Here is a 17,945-nt window from a genome sequence, read left to right on the forward strand (position 1 = left end):
TTTTGGATCTGGATTTTTTTGGAAAAATGCTAAAAATTGCTAAATTAACAGAATTTGGGCCTGTTTTTGCCCCTAAAGTGTTATTAAGCTCAATAACATTAGTTTCCACTAATTTCTAGTCAATTTTGATCACTTCACAGCTCACAAAATTGTTTTCATTTACTGTAGTTGGGCCAATTCCCCTGTATGAGTTTCCTGCACAGCCGCCGGTCTGTGCAGAGACTGACTTCTAACCTGCGGCAAGTGTTTATCTGTTCTGATCAGTTTAAAATCTAATAAGACCCCTATCTGTCGTGATCAGGTTGATGAAGTCTGGAAACATTACCAGTTGCCTCCTCATCCATCACCTAATGGGTGGAGGGGAGGGGGGTAATTGGTGGCAGATAACCGAGTTCCTCCACCTCTCTAAGACCCCTGGTTTGGAGATCCCTATCTAGTCTACCCTTATAGACCCCTATCTAGGTTGTGAGGTCTATCAGTCTGCGACATCTGTCACCCAATTTACCGCTAAGGTTAATTCGTTTGATATGACTGGCTAGGCGTGTGTTCCCTTACCTTCCTCACCACTTCACAACTTCACGTGTGTCCCTCTCGAAGCCGCACACTCTGTCTAATTGGATGACCATCCCCAGCTGTTTGGACTTCCTCTCCCCACCATTCATCCATCATATCCCCAAAAAATATTTATTGCTCCAACGAGCCAAAAAAAGATGAAAAAAGAGCAAGAAAAAGATTTGCTGGGGCTCTTCTACCCAGCCATCCATCCGGGACATCCCATCCAAAAAAGAAGTACGATAGGAATGGATAAGACCATGGATGTCCATGAGGACATATTTTCGCTGGACACAGGATATATGCCGTCACACAATGGTTACATGTCACACTGGACACAGGATATATGTCACACTGGACACTGGATATATGTCGTCACACTGGACACAGGATATATGTCGTCACACTGGACAATGGATATATGCCGTCACACAATGGTTACATGTCATACTGGACACTGGATATATGTCACACTGGACACTGGATATATGTAGTCACACTAGACACTGGATATATGTCGTCATACTGGACACAGGATATATGTCGTCACACTGGACACAGGATATGTCACACTGGACACTGGATATATGTCGTCACACTGGACACAGGATATATGTCGTCACACTGGACAATGGATATATGTCACGCTGGACACAGGATATATGCCGTCACACAATGGTTAGATGTTACACTGGACACTGGATATATGTAGTCACACTGGACACAGGATATACAGTATGTCGCCACACTGGACAATGGATATATGTCACACTGGACACTGGATATATGCCGTCACACAATGGTTAGATGTTACACTGGACACAGGATATATGTTGTCACACTGGACAATGGATATATCTGTCACACTGGACACTGGATATGTCGTCACACTGGACACAGGATATATGTCGTCACACTGGACACAGGATATATGTCAACACACTGGACACAGGATATTTGTCGTCACACTGGACACTGGATATATGTCGTGACTCGTGACACTGGACAATGGATATAGGCCGTCACACTGGACACAGCCCCTTGTATTACTGCAGCCCCTGTACACAGTGTACTACTCAGCAGCACTGCAGCACCTGCGTGTGAGCACTGCAGCACTGAGTTAGTTAAATCACACAACACAGGGCTCAGGGCTAAATAAATCACAACACAGGGCTTAGGGCTAAATAAATCACAACAGGGCAAGGGCCACAGGACAGCCCCTGGACAGTGGACACTGCAGTCCCTGCGTGTGAGCACTGCAGCACCTAGTTAGTTAAATCACACTACAGGGCTCAGGCCTATAAACAGTCACTGACTCAATACAAGTCTACAACACAGTGCACGGAGCACAGGGCAGTGAGGGCACAGGGCAGGTCACGGAGCACAGCACGGAGCACAGCACAGGGCACACGGAGCTTCCCAACCACCCTCTTCCCTCTCCAAGATTGTAGTGAAGATGGCGGGGCGCGCGTGCGTCTTTTATAAGATCCCGCGAGAATCCAACAGCGCGATGATGACGTTTTGCCTCCTTTTCGGTCCGGGAACTCCCAAGCCGCCTCGGATCCTGACCCGGATCCCGAGATTCTGATCTGGCGGATCTCGGGGATCTTGGGCTATAGAGTCCCAACGCGTTTCGTCCTTCTGACTTTATTTATAAAGTCAGAAGGACGAAACGCGTTGGAACTCTATAGCCCTCCTGTCTCATCTCTACAAGTTAAGCTACCCTTTTTTCTCTCTTATTGCACCTTATAATTAATTTAGATTTTTTAGGTTAGATTATAGATATTAAAAAAATTTTAATAATTTTTTTTTTTTATAATTTTTTTAATTTTTTTTTTTTTTATAAAAAAATTGTCTGTATTTTTTTTTTAACCCCTTCCTGACAGAGCCAGTTTTTGCGTTCCTGACAGAGCCCTTTTTTTCAAATCTGACATGTCTCACTTAAGTGGGGATAACTTTTTTTTGCTTTTACTTATCCCAGTGATTTTGAGATTGTTTTTTCGTGACACATTGTACTTCAAATTAGTGGTAAATTTGGGTCGATACAGTCTGTGTTTTTTTGTGAAAAATACCAAAATATCGTGAAAAAATGGAAAATTTAGCGATTTGCAAAATGTTAAATTTTCTGCTTGTGAGACAAATAATCTTACCACTCAAAATAGTGAATAACTAACATAGACCATATGTCTACTTTATGTTGACATCATTATTTCAACTTCCTTTTAATTTTTTGGGACACTAGGAGGCTTACAATATGAATAGCAAATTCTCAAATTTTCAAGAAAATTTCAAACACTGATTTTTTTAGGGACCAGTTCAGTTCTGATGTGACTTTGAGGGACTTGTATGTGAGACACCCCCATAAATGATGCCATTTCAAAAACTGCACCCCTCACAGTATTCAAAACAGCATTTTGGAAGTTTGTTAACCCTTTAGGTGTTTCACAGGAATTAAAACAAAGTGTAGGTGAAATTTCAAAATTTCTTTTTTTTTGCAGATTTGCAATTTTAATACATTTTTCTAAGGAACACAGTACATTTTACTAGAGAAATGTGACTGAAAATTGATTCCCCCAATTCTTTTGTTTTCATAAATATCCTATATGTGGCCCTAGTGTGCACGGTGACCAAACCACAGGCTTCATAATAGAAGGAGCACCTACTTGATTTTGGAGCCTCCTTTTTATGAGATTATTTTTTAGGCACCATGTAGGTTTCTAGGCACCATAAGATGCTAAAAGTTAGGAACCCCCCCACAAGTGACCCCATTTTGCAAACTACACCCCTCAGGGAATTCATCTAGGGGTATAGTGTACATTTCAAACCCCCAGGGGTTTCACCAATTGTGGTACAACTGGGCAGTGAAAATGAAAAATTATTTTTTTTACACAAAAATACAGTTCTGGCTCCAAATTTGTCATTTTCAGAAGGTATGAAGGAGACAAAGCACCCCAAAATCTGTGCCCCAATTTCTCCCGAGTACGGCAATGCCTCACATGTGACCAAAAAATACCAGTTGGGTGCATGGCAGGACTCAGAAGGGAAGGAGTGATTTTTGGATTTTGCAGCTCAGATTCTGGTGGAATTTTGGTGGGTGCTATGTCGCATTAGCAAGACCCCCAAAGCACCAATACAGTGGAACCCCCCCACAAGTCACCCCATTTTGAAAACTACACCCCTCAGGGAATTCATCTAGGGGTATAGTGTACATTTCAAACCCCCAGGGGTTTCACCAATTTTGATACAAGTGGGCAGTGAAAATGAAAAATTACATTTTTTTACACAAAAATGCAGTTCTGGCTCAAAATTTTTCATTTTCAGAAGGTATGAAGGAGAAAAAGCACCCCAAAATCTGTGCCCCAATTTCTCCCGAGTACGGCAATGCCTCACATGTGACCAAAAAATACCAGTTGGGTGCATGGCAGGACTCAGAAGGGAAGGAGTGATTTTTGGATTTTGCAGCACAGATTCTGGTGGAATGAATGGTGGGTGCTATGTTGCACCAATACAGTGGAACCCCCCCACAAGTCACCCCATTTTGCAAAGTACACCCCTCAGGGAATTCATCTAGGGGTATAGTGTACATTTCAAACCCCCAGGGGTTTCACCAATTTTGATACAAGTGGGCAGTGAAAATGAAAAATTACATTTTTTTACACAAAAATGCAGTTCTGGCTCAAAATTTTTCATTTTCAGAAGGTATGAAGGAGAAAAAGCACCCCAAAATATGTGCCCCAATTTCTCCCGAGTACGGAAATGCCTCACATGTGACCAAAAAATACCATTTGGGTGCATGGCAGGACTCAGAACGGAAGGAGTGATTTTTGGATTTTGCGGCTCAGATTCTGGTGGAATTTTGGTGGGTGCTATGTCGCATTAGCAAGACCCCCCAAGCACCAATACAGTGGAACCCCCCCACAAGTCACCCCATTTTGAAAACTACACCCCTCAGGGAATTCATCTAGGGGTATAGTGTACATTTCAAACCCCCAGGGGTTTCACCAATTTTGATACAAGTGGGCAGTGAAAATGAAAAATTACATTTTTTACACAAAAATGCAGTTCTGGCTCAAAATTTTTCATTTTCAGAAGGTATGAAGGAGAAAAAGCACCCCAAAATCTGTGCCCCAATTTCTCCCGAGTACGGCAATGCCTCACATGTGACCAAAAAATACCAGTTGGGTGCATGGCAGGACTCAGAACGGAAGGAGTGATTTTTGGATTTTGCAGCTCAGATTCTGGTGGAATTTTGGTGGGTGCTATGTCGCATTAGCAAGACCCCCCAAGCACCAATACAGTGGAACCCCCCCACAAGTCACCCCATTTTGAAAACTACACCCCTCAGGGAATTCATCTAGGGGTATAGTGTACATTTCAAACCCCCAGGGGTTTCACCAATTTTGATACAAGTGGGCAGTGAAAATGAAAAATTACATTTTTTTACACAAAAATGCAGTTCTGGCTCAAAATTTTTCATTTTCAGAAGGTATGAAGGAGAAAAAGCACCCCAAAATCTGTGCCCCAATTTCTCCCGAGTACGGAAATGCCTCACATGTGACCAAAAAATACCAGTTGGGTGCATGGCAGGACTCAGAACGGAAGGAGTGATTTTTGGATTTTGCAGCACAGATTTTGGTGGAATGAATGGTGGGTGCTATGTTGCACCAATACAGTGGAACCCCCCCACAAGTCACCCCATTTTGCAAAGTACACCCCTCAGGGAATTCATCTAGGGGTATAGTGTACATTTCAAACCCCCAGGGGTTTCACCAATTTTGATACAAGTGGGCAGTGAAAATGAAAAATTACATTTTTTTACACAAAAATGCAGTTCTGGCTCAAAATTTTTCATTTTCAGAAGGTATGAAGGAGACAAAGCACCCCAAAATCTGTGCCCCAATTTCTCCCGAGTACGGCAATGCCTCACATGTGACCAAAAAATACCATTTGGGTGCATGGCAGGACTCAGAAGGGAAGGAGTGATTTTTGGATTTTGCAGCTCAGATTCTGGTGGAATTTTGGTGGGTGCTATGTCGCATTAGCAAGACCCCCCAAGCACCAATACAGTGGAACCACCCCACAAGTCACCCCATTTTGCAAACTACACCCCTCAGGGAATTCATCTAGGGGTATAGTGTACATTTCAAACCCCCAGGGGTTTCACCAATTTTGATACAAGTGGGCAGTGAACATGAAAAATTACATTTTTTACACAAAAATGCAGTTCTGGCTCAAAATTTTTCATTTTCAGAAGGTATGAAGGAGAAAAAGCACCCCAAAATCTGTGCCCCAATTTCTCCCGAGTACGGCAATGCCTCACATGTGACCAAAAAATACCAGTTGGGTGCATGGCAGGACTCAAAAGGGAAGGAGTGATTTTTGGATTTTGCAGCTCAGATTCTGGTGGAATTTTGGTGGGTGCTATGTCGCATTAGCAAGACCCCCCAAGCACCAATACAGTGGAACCCCCCCACAAGTGACCCCATTTTGCAAACTACACCCCTCAGGGAATTCATCTAGGGGTATAGTGTACATTTCAAACCCCCAGGGGTTTCACCAATTTTGATACAAGTGGGCAGTGAACATGAAAAATTACATTTTTTACACAAAAATGCAGTTCTGGCTCAAAATTTTTCATTTTCAGAAGGTATGAAGGAGAAAAGGCACCCCAAAATCTGTGCCCCAATTTCTCCCGAGTACGGCAATGCCTCACATGTGACCAAAAAATACCAGTTGGGTGCATGGCAGGACTCAGAAGGGAAGGAGTGATTTTTGGATTTTGCAGCACAGATTCTGGTGGAATGAATGGTGGGTGCTATGTTGCACCAATACAGTGGAACCCCCCCACAAGTCACCCCATTTTGCAAACTACACCCCTCAGGGAATTCATCTAGGGGTATAGTGTACATTTCAAACCCCCAGGGGTTTCACCAATTTTGATACAAGTGGGCAGTGAAAATGAAAAATTACATTTTTTTACACAAAAATGCAGTTCTGGCTCAAAATTTTTCATTTTCAGAAGGAATGAAGGAGACAAAGCACCCCAAAATCTGTGCCCCAATTTCTCCCGAGTACGGCAATGCCTCATGTGTGACCAAAAAGTGGCAGGACTCAGAAGGGAAGGAGTGATATTTGGATTTTGCAGCACAAATTCTGGTGGAATGATGGTGGGTGCTATGTCGCATTAGCAAGACCCCCAAAGCACCAATACAGTGGAACCCCCCCACAAGTGACCCCATTTTGCAAACTACACCCCTCAGGGAATTCATCTAGGGGTATAGTGTACATTTCAAACCCCCAGGGGTTTCACCAATTTTGATAAAACTGGGCAGTGAACATGAAAAATTACATTTTTTTACACAAAAATGCAGTTCTGGCTCAAAATTTTTCATTTTCACAAGGAATGAAGGAGACAAAGCACCCCAAAATCTGTGCCCCAATTTCTCCCGAGTACGGCAATGCCTCACATGTGACCAAAAAATACCAGTTGGGTGCATGGCAGGACTCAGAAGGGAAGGAGTGATTTTTGGATTTTGCGGCTCAGATTCTGGTGGAATGAATGGTGGGTGCTATGTGGCATTAGCAAGACCCCCGAAGCACGGTGAAATTATGAACCTAATATTCCATAGATGTGTGGTATATTTTAAAACACTCCTTTATACATAGGCCGGGTTTGTCGGGGCAAGTGTCACACTGGAAAATAGTTTGCTTTCTTATTCCCTTTTTATAGCAAACTTTGCACCTTTTTTGTGTCCTGCCCTTTTTTCCAGTGGAGGGGATTTCATCAGGAAAATGCTGCCCTGGTACAATACGGGGGCCAGTACTAGAAGTACTGGGGCCCTCTGCCTGCTGGTTCCCAAATATTAGGCCCTTTATGACTTCCTCTTGAAAGTGCATAAATGTCCCCCTCTGGCCGGTAGAACGGAATAGCACGTAAGCGTTATACAGTGCCATCTGGATGATATACACGGCCACCTTCTTGTACCAGATTTTTGTTTTCCGCAGGGCACTGTACGGCTTCAGTACCTGATCTGAAAGATCCACTCCGCCCATGTACCTATTGTAATCCAGGATACAATTAGGTTTGGAGGTGTGGGTACTGGTACCTCGTACAGGGACGGAGGTGGTACTGTCTCCGTGAATTGTTGTCAGTATAAGGACATCCCTCTTGTCCTTATATTTGACCAACAACATATTTTCGTTGCATATTCCCCTGCTTTCACCCCTTCTCATTACTTGGGCAATGTGCGTTTTTGGGAGGCCTCTTTGGTTCTTGCGCACAGTACCGCAAGCTGCTGTACCTCTTGAACCAAGGGCCTTAAACAGGGGGATGCTAGTGTAAAAGTTATCCACATAGAGGTGATAACCTTTATCCAGGAAGGGGTGCACTAAATCCCAGACAATTTTCCCACTAACACCTACGAGGGAGGGGGGGCATTCTGGCGGTTGAATTCTTGAATCCTTCCCTTCATAAACCCTAAACCTGTGGGTGTACCCTGAGGTGCTTTCACACAGTTTATACATTTTTATGCCATACCTTGCCCTCTTACTGGGAAGGTACTGGCGGAATTTAACCCTTCCTTTAAAATGTATAAGGGACTCGTCGATACAAATAAATTTTTCAGGGATGTACACCTCTTCAAATTTGGCACTGAAATGATCAATGACCGGCCTGACTTTGAATAGCCGGTCAAAGGTGGGATCATCTCTGGGTGGGCACTGTGCATTATCGGTGTAATGTATAAATTTAAGAATTGTCTCAAATCGAGTCCGGGGCATGGCCATACGGTAAAATGGAGTACTGTACAGAACATCTGTACTCCAATATTGCCTAATTTCTGGCTTTTTTACTATGCCCATATGAAACACCAGACCCCAAAACGTCATCATCTCTACTGCATCTACAGGGGTCCACCTAGCAAATGATGACGTGGGGTTTTGAGCAATAAACTGCTGGGCATATAAATTAGTTTGGTCCACCATTAAATTTATAAAATCATCAGAGAAAAATAATTTGAAAAAGTCAATTTCTCTGAGACCTGTGGAATCAAATTGGATTCCTGGCATGGCCAAAAACTCAGGAACCTGGGGCTCAAAATTGTCTGGTGGTGGGGTCCATACTAGATCAATTATTGGGGGGGGAATCTCAGCTGATCTACGGGGGCGTCTTTGAGGGGGTCCCTCATCACCAGAGGAGGAAGAGGAGCTTAAGACGAATCCTTCAAATTCCCCGCTTGCATCACTGCCTGTGTCAGAGTCAGAGGCAAGCATGGCATATGCCTCCTCCACTGAATACATTCTCCTGGATGACTGGGAGGACATTTGGGAGGACATTTGGGAGGACATTTGGGATGCCATTTTTATTTTTGTGTTACTGGTAGTGAAATGTTTCAACACGTGTATAGTGTAGGGGGGGGTACAAACTTTATTTCAATCCGGGGGGTATGTAGTGTGTATGTGGTGCAGAAAAAAAAAAATACTTTATACCAATAAAAAAAAAAAAAATGAAGGGGTTAAAAATAAAAAATTGAAGGGGTTAAAAAAAAAAAAAAAAGGTCCTGCGCCAAAAATTGAGCACAGATGTTGGTCAGTAACGTCTGTCACTGAACAGCGCTCAAAGGCAACAGGAATCTGATCAAAAAAAAAAAAAAAATTGATCAACCCTGTGCCGAAAAAGCTGATCAGTGATGTACGTCACTGATCGGCGCACAGTGGCCACAGGACACCCACAAAATCAGTGTGTGTAAAAAAAAAATTAAAAAAAGACCCCACAGCACTCACAAAAAAAAAAAAAGGTGATCAGTGATGCGACACTGATTACCAGTGAGGGACAGCAGGTGCACAACCTTTGGTGCAACTGACAGTGCAACTGGCAGCAACTGACAGGTATATATATAAAAAAAAAACCTCTGCGCCCCCAAAAAGTTGCTGATCAGCACAGATATACTGATCAGCACAAAAGGGGGGGTAGCAGACACAAAATATACACTCTCTATCACTCTCTGTCACTATCTCTCTCTATCTCTCTATCTCTCACTATCTCTCACTATCTATCACTCTAGGACACTGCAGCAGCAGCACTGACAGTTATATGTATAAAAAAAAAACTGCACCCCCAAAAAGGGGGGGTAGCAGACACAAAATATACACTCTCTATCACTCTCTGTCACTATCTCTCTCTATCTCTCTATCTCTCACTATCTATCACTATCTATCACTCTATGACACTGCAGCAGCAGCACTGACAGTTATATATATAAAATAAAACCCCTGCACCCCCAAAAAGGGGGGGTAGCAGACACAAATCTCTCTATCTCTCTACCTCTCACTATCTATCACTATCTATCACTATCTATCACTGTATGACACTGCAGCAGCAGCACTGACAGTTATATATATATATATAGAAAACCCCTGCACCCCCAAAAAGGGGGGGTAGCAGACACAAAATATAGCTCTCTCTGTCACTATCTCTCTATCTCTCTCTATCTCTCTCTATCTCTCTCTCTATCTCTCTATCACACTGCAGCAGCAGCAGGAAGTCTCAGGAAGTCAGATCCAGGAAGCGTCCAGCACGCTACAAGCAGTGATAAGGTGATCAGGTAAGGTATTTGCAAGGATCAGGTAAGTATTAGCAAGGATCAGGTCGGTATTCACGGCAGGCAGGCACGGTGACCGTTCTGCACGCTATTCCAGACCGGAATGGCGTCTGCAGCGCAGTCACCGTCAGTTTAAATGTCGCGCCTTGGCTGTGATTGGTCCGTGGGTCCCACGGACCAATCACAGCCTTGGGGGCAGGTGGGGTGAGGGTGGGGTGAGGTGTCATCGTCACCGATGACCCCCTCATGCCCCCTGACGCCCGGCGGTGATTGACACCTGTGTTACCGAGCGTCCGATTCGCTGGTAACACAGGAAAACGCTGTGAATGGCTGTTCACACTGAACAGCCAATCACAGCGATCGCCGACGGGGGGGCGACATCGCAGCCCCCCCTGGGCATGCAGGGACATGTCTGCTGTCAGGGACAGCAGACATCGTCCCTCTGTCACTGCGTCTCGAGACGCAGTGACAGTTTAAACTCATGACGTACATTTATGCCATGTGTCGGGAAGTACCTCCCGGCCATGACGTAAATGTACGTCAAATGTCGGGAAGGGGTTAAAGGGACATAATGTCTACTTTGTTTAAATAAATGCTTATGTGTTTTATACGTACCTCTTGACACAATTTTTTATCCATAGTGAATCTTTTATCGTGTTTTAGACCCACTTTTTATTAGATAACTTATTTGGTTTCCTAAAGTGCGGACCAGCACACATAGTATTTACTATTTTAGAGCAATCAGTCGCCGCATCTTCATTTATTGAATATATATATATATATACACACACACACAGAGATGGAGCGCCTCTCATTCGGTGCCGGTAATCACAAGTCCCTGCTGGCGATCGCCAGTGGAGAGGCGCTTCCTCTGACTAGGGCGCGTGAGCATCTCACACACATGCGCATCCCAGTTTTCTGGCAGTGGGGGATGGTATCCCTGCCCGTCTCTGCATCAGGGAGAAGGACAGGGTTAGGGGCAGTGCGGGGGGCTGCAGGCACCGACAGGGGAGCAGCGTGGAGGTGGCGGTGGGCTCCGTCGGAAGGGGATGTGCCAGTGTCTCGATCCGACCGCCAGCCCCCAGCTAAATGAGGGCTGCTACTTCTGTATAGAAACCTATAATTTGATGGCAGATAAGAACCCTTTGGCCCATCTAGTCTGCCCCTGAATATAGATGCATGTGTGTGGTATTCTGTATTTGATAATGCGGTTACTTACAGTTGCAAGAAAAAGTACGTGAACCCCTTGGAATTACCTTGATTTCTGCATAAATTGGTGATAAAATGTGTTCTGATCTTCATCTAAGTCACAACAATAGACAAACAAAGTCTGCTTAAACCAATACCACACAAATACGGTGGCCAATCCCAGGATCAGGATCGGAGGGATCCTGGGATTTGGCCCCAAAATAGCAAGGATTTGAATCCCTAGATTGGAGTTTCCAATCCCGGGATATCATGATTAGACTGCACATGCGACGAGAGCAGGGCCGGCGCCACCACTAGGCAAATCTAGGCATTTGCCTAGGGCGCCGGCCACTGGAGGGCGGCATTTTGCCCCCCCCCCCACGAGCGCTTACGCCGGGCTATGCGGAAGCGCTTCTGTTGTGAAAACACTGTCCCCACGCTGATTGGCTGAGATCAGCGTGCGCCGTGCGGACAGTGTTTTCACAACAGAAGCGCTTCCGCATAGCCCGGCGGAAGCGCTCGTTATTTCTTATTGAGTGCAGGGACCCCCGCTGCCTCCGCCGCCAGCTTTAAATACACAGCGCCGCAGGACAGGTACCTCCCCCCCTCCCCTTCCCCGGCACCGGGGCGCCCACACCCCGACTCGCCTGGGGCGCTCCGGTGCCTTGCACCGGCCCTGGACGAGAGAGGAGTCACGTTAGTTCATTCTATTGCTTGCTTTTAGTCCATTGCTTTTTCCATCATGTATTTGCTGCCACCTGCTGGTGATATGTTGGTGCTACCTGAAGCTCAGTAAAATTGTTAGAACAGGGACAGTACCTTCTGAAAGTTAGAAGCATGGCAGCAATGTGACACTTCCAGCCCAGATCTATTCCCAGGTTATAGTGTTAGAGAAGCCTGGAGAGCAGGAGTCGGTGAGCTAATATCAGTGCAGGTATGGGAAAAAACAAAGTGACAATCCTTTAAGGAATATTAATAATTACAATGATTTGCCAGGCTGACTATCCCGGCGAACACACCTGCCGGCTGGTCAGGGACACATGACTCCAGTCTAGAACACTAGCACTGTAACATTACATTTGACAATTTAACAAGCATCCATGGATATAGGGACACTGCTGCAGTACACGCTAATGTATCTAAATACTTCTTTTCTACAGGAAGATTATGACCAACTCAGACCGCTCTCCTACCCCAACACAGACGTGTTCCTGATCTGTTTCTCAGTTGTTAATCCAGCTTCTTACCACAATGTCCAGGAGGAATGGGTGTCAGAACTCAGGGCCCGTATGCCTGATGTACCTTATGTCCTAATAGGAACCCAGGTAAATGAACTGACTTCATTGTATAATCTGTTGCCAGATGTGACCCACTCAGCAGTAAAGAGTCACATACTGCATACATACCTCCCAACTGTCCTGATTTTCACAGAACCGTCCCATTTTTGGGGGGGTTTGGACTGGAGTCCACCCTGCCCGGTGCACCTGTGCACAGCATCTATTCCCAGACCCAGAGGGGACGGGGGCATGGCCAGAATCTCACAGAGCCACTGCCATGCCCCCCAAGCATAGGACACACCCCTTGTCACTAGGCCACACCCCCAAATTTCAGGACTGACAAGGTGGGAGGTATGAAAACCGCAATATTGCCCGTGATCTCTTCATGCTTAGTTGTATTGCTCAGTATGATGCAGAAGAGCACAGCTGCCCATCAGATGAGCAGATTCTGTCGATCATTTCTTTTTGCATCACAGAAAATCAGACCGTGTCTGATTGGTTGCTATGGGTAACATCGCTTCTTCACATTTTTAGAAGCTTAGTAAATGTACCCCGTAGGCTATTGGGTTAAGGCTCACACTATAGTTGTTTTAATAAAAATCACACAGGGCCAGATGAACAATGGGCCAGATGGGACTGCAGTTCCAAACCTCTACATAGCAATACGCCTGACATCATGCCAGTAAGGCTATGACCAGCATGTGGATTCTGTCTCAGCCACATCAGTGTGTGATCTGCCTTTGCCCTTTGGACAGTCAGGTACACCTAAGCCCAAAGTTCAGAGGCGCATACACTACTGCGACTTTTCCAAGAGGAGAAGTCACATGTGATGCCCCTTGAACCAACGACACTTTCCCAGGGGAATGGATCGCATGGTCCTTTTGCATACAGTGTTTCATATGCGATCCCATCGAGTGCTGCGGAATCGGACAAATCTTTAGTGCAGCACTTGCAATGAGCATTGGATCTGAGCTGGAGATTGCATCAGAATGGAAACAAAGAGCACGTACGATTTGACACTTTTCACCCGATCTCTCGCCCTGATCCATCGAAATAGGGTAAAAAAGGCCCAAATCGTTCTAGTGTATGGATAGCTTAAGACTGAACATATGTGGATAGAATGTCCTGACTGCTATAAGAGCAACTGAGTAATGCCAGAGCCAGGGCCGGTGCTAGGGTGTCCAGCGCCCTCCTGCAAACCATAAATTTTGCGCCCTTTCACATTGCCATTGCAACAAGCTGCAGCCTGATTGTGGGAGCGTATGCAACATGCGATCCTATGGAGGATCTCGGGTGCATGTACATGTATGCATTCACCATCTCAATGCTGTGTCCGCAAAATGTTGCAGGCACTAAAGGTGCCCATACACGCTGCGAGAATTGCATACGTTATGGGCTAGATCGCATCGCACGGCATGCATGCAATGTGTGTGTGATGCGATCCGAAAGCAGTACAAAAAGTATGTACAGCACATACTTTTTGTACTGTGCGATGCGATGCCCTCAGGAGTGCACATCGCATCGCACACTGCTATTGCAGCGTGTATGGCCTCCCCTCTCGTGACTGAGGGGGAAAGGAGGGAAGAGATGGAAGAAGAGAGGAGATAGAGGGGGCGGAGTGTTGAGGACTGGCAGTGGCACTGGCACAGCACACTGAGAAGAGGGAAGGAAGGGGAGGCGGCGCAGGGAGCAATGGGTAGGGGGCGGATCCGGACATGACATGTCAACCAGGCATTTACAGACAGCGCTACATGCCTCAGCGCAAGTGTCCGTGTCCAAACTGCCGCCCACTGTCAGACAGGCACTGCGGGCGGCGTGCAGACTGTGTGCACTCGCGGTGCAGAGAGCAGCTCTTTAAACTGCCGCCCGCCCGCTGTCAGACATCTCATCGCACAGTAAAAAAAAGTATGTGCTGCATATACTTTTTGTACTTGCTTTTCATCGCATCGCATGCACAACGCATGCAAGCAATGCAATGCGATTCATGCTATTTAAGCTCAAAACGCACGCCCGCATCGGGACGTGTATGGAAACCTTAAGCCCTGCCGGTCTTTAGCGGTGGACCTAATGTATATATCAACCTTCATATTGTCGACCCTAGGACCCAGCCCCCGTTATAGCCAGCATGCCAGATTTAAGATTTAAACAAAAATACTAAATACACATTTACAGTTATTTTTGTATGTTAATTCACTTTTATTATCTCACTACTCCATTAGATAGCTGACGCTGCCCTGGTGGCATTTCATGCAGGAAAAAAATATCAGAGACTGTGGTCATCTGAGTTCTAGTGATGTCACTGTGTGCCTCAACCTACCCACACAGAGCATTTCTGTACAGCAAGTCCGCAGCCCTGTCACTCTCGAGAAGCTCCTCCCACCTAACATGGCAGTTATTATATAACTAATATATCATATTCAGATTGTAAAACAATCTCATCACTGAATTACTTGAGGACAACGTGAATAGGAATGTTTGATTTATCCAGAAAATGGTTGTGCGCAAACTAATACCCATCGCCACACTGGTTTAAAATAGAGTTTTATGAATTGGTGATAAATATTTTAGAAATAAATGTCAAATACTGAAAATAATTGTGTTATATTTCATCCTTGTTTCCTTTGTCTAAATGATTTTAGATTGATTTGAGAGATGATCCAAAAACATTGGCTCGACTTCTTCATATGAAAGAAAAACCAATTACTTATGAGCAAGGAATCAAACTGGCAAAGATGGTAGGTGTTTGCTTTATTGTACTTCCCTATTACATAATTTATGGGGCAGATTCCATTAAGTGTGAAAGCCGCCGGAACCCTTTCCATGCGGCTCCTGTGCATTAACACCATAGGTTGTTTCAGATCTCCTACAGGAGGTGTCAATAGAATTAACCTGAAAAAAAGTGAGGCCAATTGAATCCACCCTATGTGTAGTTATTACTTAATTATTTAGTTTCTTATTATAGCGCAGCACATTCCGTTGCACTTTAAATAGTTATGTTTTTAAATATTATTTTCCTTTTAAATCAAAGCAATAAAATTACTGAAGGCATGGCAGCTTTATAATGCTTTGCTTAGTCAGTGTACACCCCAAAATCTACATGTGTGTAAAATCAATCAACATTACATAAATTGAAGAAGCTGCTTTTTCAAATTTGACTTTGGCAGACTCAATATTATACCCAAATACTGCTTTCACATTGCAGAAATGGGTAATGACACGGTATTCTTAAATGGGACTTTAAAAACGGGTCTGAGCCTTGAGACCTTTCACATTGCAGGTGAAAACCGTTTTAAAAATCATTTAATACCATTCAAACATTCAACCCGTTTAACCCCCAAGGGACACGTTTCAAGCCATTGAAATAGAGCTGTTCAAGCTGCCAAAAAACGGCTTTAAAACGTGTAGGACTCTGCTTTTTAACCGTGTTGAAATACCGGTTAACTTTAACCGGTAAATCAACTCTGGCAGTTTCACATTGCAGCCTTAAACGTTTTAAAATGGAAAAAAAACGGCAATATACCGTTTTAAAAGTGCGATGTGAAAGGGGTAATAGGGTCTGAATCGGAGTACAGTGATAAAATGGAGAGTGATAAACAGCCAGCCAATCAGCTCCTACCTGCCATGTCAAAGACAGTGTTTGAAAAATGTCAGGCAGTAACTGATTAGCTGGCTGTTTATCACTCTCCATTTTATCACCTTTGAAGCTTAGAGACTCTGGCCCAAAGAGAGAAAAAAAACATGGAACTGGACAAACCATGTTGCAATGATACCAGGGGTGCAAATACATTTATTGTGTTTCCATGCAGGGTAAATACTGTCAGCTTTTCAATGTCCAGTAGCCTACAAATGATGCGCAGCTTTATTTTTACACTGCAGTTTAGATTTCAGTTTGGACACATTGCTCTCACATCCAAATGTCTCTGCCCCACCTGCAGTGCAACATGGGTTTGCCGATACACTTCAGTTCAGTTACTTCAGTTACTTCAGAGTTGCCTACCTGACCCTCTCCTTCAGGGAGAAATTGCTCTGTTCCTGGACTTCCCTGGTAATGTATGATTGCCAGCACCTGTGGTGAAACACCTTTCCTATCAATTACCTACAGTAGCTCCCCACAGGTGATGGCAATCATACATTACCAGGGAAGTCTAGGAACAGAGCATTTTCTCCCTAAAGGAGAGGGGCAGGTAGGCAACCCTGAGTTACTTTTTCTTTTTTACTTTATTGCCATCTAAGAATCTGCTACCAAATCCTAAGGAATAAAGCTAATTATTCGTTATCCAGCCACAATATTTGTCTAGACAGTTTGGAATGTGTATAATTAAACTATAATTCCATTACTATTATTACCTATCTACAACATTTTAGCTGGAATTCAAGAGCCCTTTGGATTCTCTCTCTCAAACACTGGCACAGACCAGACATTCACAAGATGCTTTATTGTTAGGGTGGATTAAAGGTGCATACTGCCTACACACTCTGCGTTTTTACCCAGCATGTATGCAGAACGATTATAGGGCAAACCACAGGGCTGAGAATCTCGCAGTGCATACCCACTGAGCGATTTTCTTCCGTCTTGTCTTGGGGGGGGGTGGACGTCTTTCCATAGCTGCAGATGAGTGGTGACAGCCAGCGATGATGCAGGAGCACACATTAGCGCTCGCCACTCATCACCAAGCCAGAAGCACTGGACGGCTTTGGAACTGAAATCAGCTCAAAATCCCCCATTGTGTATGGGCCTTAACCCTTTCACCTCCAACGTCTTTTCAGGCTCAAAAGCCCTGGCGCTACTAGCAGATCCAATGGTGAGCCGCTTTAAAATAAGAACATTAACATCGTTCAATGTAGACCATTTCTGAATAAAAAATCACAATTCATTTAAACATTCAAATTAGGTGAAATAATTGATTACAGTATTTCCTACAGTATGTTAACGATTAGGATTTATATTATGCGGGGAAGTCCAGTTGTACCCCTTGTGGCCTCCTCTCATCCCAAATTCACATTTTCATTTAGAACCCTACAGGGCTTCAAACAAGTTTATGCAAGTCTGAGCAGCTATATAGTGCAGCTTTTTCTGCACTAACTCATTGGACCAAAAGCATTGCCCATAATTGGATTTCTCCGCTCTGTCTGGGTTATAAGGTTTGGGCCTTCACACTGCACCTTAACGCGGGGCATTACATCAACAACACAGCATTATCCTGAATCCAAGGTGTGAATGTGGCCTTAGTGTGTGGTATTTACCACTGAGTTATGACCACTTGTTCAGTGTGAAGTGTGTTTCCTACTCAGTAATAAACAAAATTTTAATCTTAAGGTCTTGTGTTAC

At 44.5% G+C, this 17,945-nt stretch overlaps 1 protein-coding gene across 1 annotated transcript in view; it reads left to right on the forward strand.

Moving 5' to 3' along the window:
- The window catches only part of RHOJ (ras homolog family member J), a 76,611-nt gene that overhangs the window by 57,176 nt on the left and 1,490 nt on the right, over positions 1-17,945 (forward strand). Inside the window, exons 3-4 of the mRNA XM_083167682.1 lie at positions 12,500-12,664; positions 15,256-15,351. Of these exons, the coding sequence (XP_083023808.1) occupies positions 12,500-12,664; positions 15,256-15,351 (261 nt within the window). The remainder of the gene's footprint in view (positions 1-12,499; positions 12,665-15,255; positions 15,352-17,945) is intronic.

Source organism: Crinia signifera, chromosome 12, assembly GCF_055691185.1.
Source record: "Crinia signifera chromosome 12, ASM5569118v1, whole genome shotgun sequence".
In the NCBI taxonomy this organism is placed as follows: Eukaryota; Metazoa; Chordata; class Amphibia; order Anura; family Myobatrachidae; genus Crinia; species Crinia signifera.